The sequence below is a fragment of the Olea europaea genome, unplaced genomic scaffold (genome assembly GCF_002742605.1).
Source record: "Olea europaea var. sylvestris unplaced genomic scaffold, O_europaea_v1 scaffold279, whole genome shotgun sequence".
Lineage (NCBI taxonomy): Eukaryota > Viridiplantae > Streptophyta > Magnoliopsida > Lamiales > Oleaceae > Olea > Olea europaea.
The window spans coordinates 244,897-251,141 of record NW_019246376.1 but is presented as its reverse complement, the minus strand read 5'-3'; the positions used below and the strand labels follow the sequence as shown (position 1 = coordinate 251,141).

The 6,245-nt window shown below is 34.7% G+C and overlaps 1 protein-coding gene across 1 annotated transcript; it reads right to left on the bottom strand.

The window, feature by feature from the left end:
• Positions 1 to 1,296: 1,296 nt before the first annotated feature.
• Positions 1,297 to 5,776, bottom strand: LOC111383913 (fasciclin-like arabinogalactan protein 17). The gene is made up of 3 exons (XM_023008110.1): positions 4,336 to 5,776; positions 2,132 to 2,235; positions 1,297 to 1,590 (listed from the first exon to the last, which is right to left on the bottom strand). The coding sequence occupies exons 1-2, from the start codon at positions 5,636 to 5,638 to the stop codon at positions 2,156 to 2,158; spliced, it is 1,383 nt and encodes a 460-aa protein (XP_022863878.1). The 5' UTR covers positions 5,639 to 5,776; the 3' UTR covers positions 1,297 to 1,590; positions 2,132 to 2,155.
• Between the last annotated feature and the right edge of the window lie 469 nt (positions 5,777 to 6,245).

The window sequence follows — 6,245 nt, the reverse complement described above, 5'->3', positions numbered from 1 at the left end:
GCGCCTACAAGGAATCCAATTCCATATTTCGGGAATCGAACCTCACACTGCGATTGCCAACAAAGCGTGTGATAACCTCACTCCTATCCCTTTGCACCACTAGGCTATGCCCCGAGTGCAAAGATTGTTTAATGCTTGTATTAGTTAAAGATTATAATTTCTTTTCAACCTTTTTGACAAATTTCGTAAATTAATTATAAATTATCGAATTTTATTTTCAATCATACATTTTAATTGATTTACATATAATATTCATGATCTGTAGCTTATTTTTATTTATTTATAAATTAAATAATTTATAATTTTTTCCATAACTGAAGCTCAATTAAAGCGCTTGTTTAAGCTCCCGTTTGTTTCTCATTATTTGTCCATTAAAATAAAAAATATAATCGTTATTTATTACATTAAGCCGCCATATTTAACTTTTTATCTCTTGTGTGAGGCTCATAACGATTATATTTTTAGTTCTCATTATTACATTAATGTATACTAAACGGGGCCTAAATGTCAAAGTCAAAACTATATATAGTAAAATTCACAAGAACTATTTATTTAGCCTTTGTTTAACCCTCATTTTTGGAAGAAAATATGTTTTAAAATAATAATTTTTGAACAATATGTAGTTAAAAATAAGAAAAAAATAATTTATGTATAAAATTATTTTATGAGATAATGCATGATTGAAAATAATTTGAATAATTTCAAGAAACGAGTCATTTTTCTTTTAGGTTATTTGAAATATTACATTAATTAATTAATATTTGTTTTTGATAGTTTTATATCGTCCAATAATTAAAAACTGTTTTCGATGAGTCATACTAATATATAAGAAAAAATTTCTTATAACTTTAAAAAGAAATAATGTTACTAAAACTGAACGAATGATTTACACCGAAAAAATCGATCATCAATCAGATTTATTCTAAAAAAAGGGATAAACGCATGAGTAAGATGAAAGATGAATAACGTTATGGAAACCGAACCAATGTTCAAGACCAATAAAATCAAGCATCCATCTGGTTTATGCTAGAAAAAGATACATACATCTATTGGACAGAACATTAATAATTGATAAGAGGTTGACTTTGTTTCAAGTTCCCCTTTTCCGAAAAGAATTTATTTATTTATTTTTATTTTTAAGAAACAATCATGATATATATGTGTTTTTTAAATATTTTTTAAGCCATGAAACCTTACCATTTGATACAATTTTCATTTTTATAACTATTTGGAATATCATATTTATGTTTTTATATTGGAAGCACGTGCTTTAATAACATCATTTGACTGCCCCTATTCATAAAAAAGGATATTTAATTATTGATTATTCCCAGTGAATTTCTCAAAACTTTTTATGAGTTTGGTTTAGGTACCACCACCATGTAATTCCCCTGTTCATCTGAAACACACAACATGAATCCCTCACCGGCATTATTGACTATACACAAAATACAGGCTGCCAATACGTTGTGCAACTACAATGGCCGAGTCTTTTTCTTTATCTTTTTCCATCGCAAAATCCACAGCTCTGTCTGGTTTATCAAGAAGAAAGCAATTATTGAAGTAGGATTGTGTACATTATTGATCTGCCTGCAATAAATAGAAGTTTATGATCAAGCCATAATTGATTAAACAAACTTCATGAATTTTCACAGAAATGAGATGAATGTGGAGAATAGAGCATTCAAAAGGATAAGCTATTTTGGTATAATGTCGAAGATAAGTTTGGGTGAAGTGGTACAGCATGTTATCAAAGATGGTATGAGTCTTACTTCGTTACCGCCCATTAACGAAATTGTGATTTTGATGAAAAATAACATGGAAGCAACGTGAGGGGCCGTGTTGAAAATTAAGTTTTAAAATATAAGTGTCCCCCCTTTTTTAACTAGCTTAAACTTTTAGATGAAGTGATTGTTCATAAACCAAGCACAACCTGTACGTGTTCACGGTGATACTGAGAGCAAATTAAGAGTGATAATGTTCACATGACATTGCTGCATGACTGCATCAGCAACACAATTAGACAAAGCATCCAACCATATAAATGTTTTGTTTTAACATCGCACGAACAGATGAAAATTCGAATTTAGTTCGGGTCTGTATGCTAAAAATCAAGATGTAAATTTTTTACCTTTTGCTCTTAGTGAACGCCAGCTTACTTTTCCTGGCATTTGATTAACTGGGAATCTTGGCCGAACACCCTGAGCAAACTGCACGCTACTTCGAGCAATTTCCCTGCATATTAAGAGTACCAAGAGTGCATATATATATGAGTCAACACTAATTTATGCAACCAAGTAAATAAAAAATGCCTCGGAATAATGTCATAACTACTGCCAGTTCATGAAAACTTGGCCTCCAATAAAATAAGGCGAAGAGATCTTGTAAAATATTAACCATTATGGGTCATGTATTTAATGAAAACATGTTAAAATAAGCACAACTAGCAACAAAATACAAAGTAAATTTCCTTGATTCATTCATCATTGTAGAGTCAGTCGATCGGACGGTTATCTGTAAGCCAGAATTGAGAAAGATTTTAGTTTGAGATCTACTAGTTATTTATATCCAACTTGTTCTGAAACGTGTTGTTTCTGACTCAATGTTTGGGTCTAATAATTGGACATGGACCAAAGAATTATTGCAGGCATGCAAATACTATATGTATATATAAAAAGATTAATATCATTAAAGAAATTGCATTGTACCCTACATTTGTGTGGTCAACATATACAGTGATGGTATTAACAAATAAATACGATTGTAGACATGCACGTCGGTAAGAGAGTAGGACAGCTTGAGAGATACTAATGTTTGCGATTTGGTTGGACAATTAGATTCCAGAACCAATTTTCTAATTGTTTAGGGTGGTTGGAATTTCTATTGTTCCATCCCTTTGTCAATTCTATATTTGGAGTACCATATTCTATACTGTAAAAAGTTCACACTGACGCCAAAGAGAGAGACTCTAACTAATGCTGAACATAACCAAACCCGAAGGTTGAACCAACCATTTCCTACTTCATACCCCCATTCCTTGACTAGTTACAAGGTCTACGGGGTGTGTGAGTTTCATTTATAAGAGCATATCCAATAGACTATTTAAACATGAAATGCTTTCTATTTTAAAGAGTCAAATCTTAAATCATGCTCTAAAAGGGTTTTTAAATTAACATTATAATTTACTAAATGAGTTTGGCTCTCAAAAAACCCACTCTTTTAAATGTATTCGAAGTGTTTCAATTTTTAATGTCAGAAAATAATAAAATAATTTAAAAAAAATCTAGTTAAAATAAAATATAGAGAAAAATAATAAATTTTTTTTCGATTAATAAAAATAAGTGTTAAATATAAAGAGTTTGATGGAGTATTTCAAAATTTTAATTCTTTAAATTTATAAATGCTCTTCAAATAATAGAATATGGTCTTTAAAAAGAGAGTATCTTGAAAATGGACTTATGAGGTTAAATCAAATACTTTATACATATATTAAGACACTTTAAATGAAAAAAGAAAATACAAAAATTTCCACCTTTTACTTGGGTCATTAAAGGAGGGATCGCTAGCTTGAGAGAGCTCAGACCGCTAGTGGCTTGAGCGTGAATTTAAATTAGCCTAGGTTAACCAGGTCTCCTTTTTCAACTTGGTAAGCTGAACTGAGCCTATGCCATAAGATTTATATGGGGATTGAGCCGACGCCACATGGGCCAAGTATGCTAGTCTCTTGGTCCTACGAGTCGGTTTGACTATTTAGTGTCCCTACAAACATACTTCACTAGACATTGGTGAATAACAATACTCGCCGTCCAATATTTCTTGGATTCTATCTTGAGGTATAAAGATTTTTGTCACAAGGCATACAATACTTTTAGATCTCATTTAGCATAAATTAAAATTCAAATTTTAATCTAAATTAAAGTCAATAATTAATTTTAACCACGTATTTTATAGGATCTATAACTTTTCAACCACAAGTGTCGTCAATTTCTATCAATCAAAATCTTTATAAAACCCAAGTTTAATCCCCATGGGCTAATGTTTCAATTGACAAATTTTCTCAAATCTCTATATTGATTTATTCATGAATTATATTTTTAAAATTTTCTTATTACATCATCAACTGTATGTCCCAACAAATGAACCAGGTGATGCAGCAACAAACACGTAATAAAGCAAATATAGACAATTCTACCCTCGCCCACCGACACCGTCACACGTCACACGATTCATCACCTCACGGCTCCACCGCCGCCACAATTACAACCTTCCGGCCACCATTACCTCCACCACCGGAAAAATCTAGAAAAAAAAATAATCATAGAAAGTTCAACGTACCTCTTCTTGGTTTGTTGAATTTCTTAACATTTTGATTCGCAATTTTCGCTTTCTTCTTTTCCTCCGGTGGAATCAACACCCCATCAATCCCCTGAACTGAAATTCGCCCATCTGTGTAAATATCTGGATCAAACAAGTAAGCTGCGTCCTCGCCATCGCCAAATTTCACCGACCCATCAGCTTCTTTAGCCAAAATCTTATGTGGGACATGCAACGTATCATATGCCACTTTCCCGAATCTTCTCACCGCATTGTACATACTCTCCTCTGTCTGATACTCCGGCACAATATGATAATAGATTATCTGTTCAGGAGCACCAGGTTCGCTCAATTGTTCGGTGGTGAGTTTTGCCATGGCCTCATCATTTGGAGCTAAAACTGTCAAAACATAGCCTTCGCTGATTAATTTCCCCATTTCTGTAGCGAGATTTGTCAAATTAACCAAAATGTCGGCCATTTCATTGTACCCGCCGTAGTGGAGGAGTGACTGAATGAAATCCTTCACCTGTCTCTCGCCGTCGAAATGGTGATGGGGCCCACCTGGACCAGGGGCCGGAGCCGGAGCTAAGGATGGTGCTGGAGCCATGGCCTCGTATATTGATAATTTGGAGTGTGCATGAGCATCGATTGGTACCGAATTTGCCTTTTTCTCTGACAACATTTTGTGGGTTCTCGGATCAATTTCTGGGGCTCCTTCTGGTTTAAAGGCAGAAATTGATCTGAGGCTGCGTCTGTTATTGAATGCGTGCTCTACGGATTTTGGGATTATTACTTTTTCTATTCCATGAATGATTCCATCAGGACGAACTATGGAGCCTGGATGTACAACCTTCACAGCACCAACATATTTATTAGTAACCTGCGAATGGTTTGAACTGAAACTACATGAAAATTCAACAAGATCGTTAGAAAGGGCAGAGTGCCGAGTTGACTCGGTGGGTTCTGTGGGCCAACTTCCCTGAGTGAGCTTAATGGGGAGGATGTGATGGAGGAGGAGGGTCTGAAGGAACTTGATATTGCCTGGTTCGAGCAGGAACCGCTTAAATTCTGGGTCGAGTTCGCGCTCGAGGGCTTCATTTTGAGGGGCAAAAATAGTAAGATTACCGGTGTAAACAGCCTGTTCTAGTGTTGGTAGAAGAAGGGCCTTCTCCACGAGCTCCGCAAGTTCGGTGTAGCGGGAGTCCAAGAGTGCCACAAGGATAGAGTTGGAGTTGATTTGACTCGGTTGTTCCGGCAATGTTGAACCGAGTTGAATCGTATCGGAGAAGAGGAGACAGAAAATAAGTAATAAATTGTTTGCCATTGAATTGAATTGAGTTGGAGTTGTGTTGAAGAAGAGAGGAAAGTTTAAGGGCCAGATAGGTAGCTTTTATTTGCTTGGAAGGAAGGCCAATTGTGTGTGTGTCAACATGATTATGTGTGTTTCGCTGTTGCACTAGAAATTCTCTTACTTTGTTTTTTCTTGTAGTATACTTTTTGAGTTTATTAGAGTCCATCATGGATTCTTGAGGAGAAATAAACTGTTGGAAAATATAGGCAAATAATAGTGTCATCGTAATATATATTTGGACAGAGTAACGACGTTTGGATGATTTTGAATGGTCGAAATAAGAGTTCGACTCTTTCTTCTTAAAACGATAATATCCCACACTGGTACTGACGGTATTGCAGCACTCGTTTATCAAGATACAACGACCTCGTCTTGTAATAGTAGTACTCCAAATTACAAAACCCAACGAACCCATAAAGTTTAGATCTCTCCACACACACTGGATGATTAAAATGCACGAAAAATAATTTTCGAGAACTGAATTATAAAAGCAAAATGATGCAGGGACAAAGGGATAATTTCGGGAGAGTAGAAAATCAATTCTGATTTTGGTATGAATTAAAACTGGGGTATGGGGCCT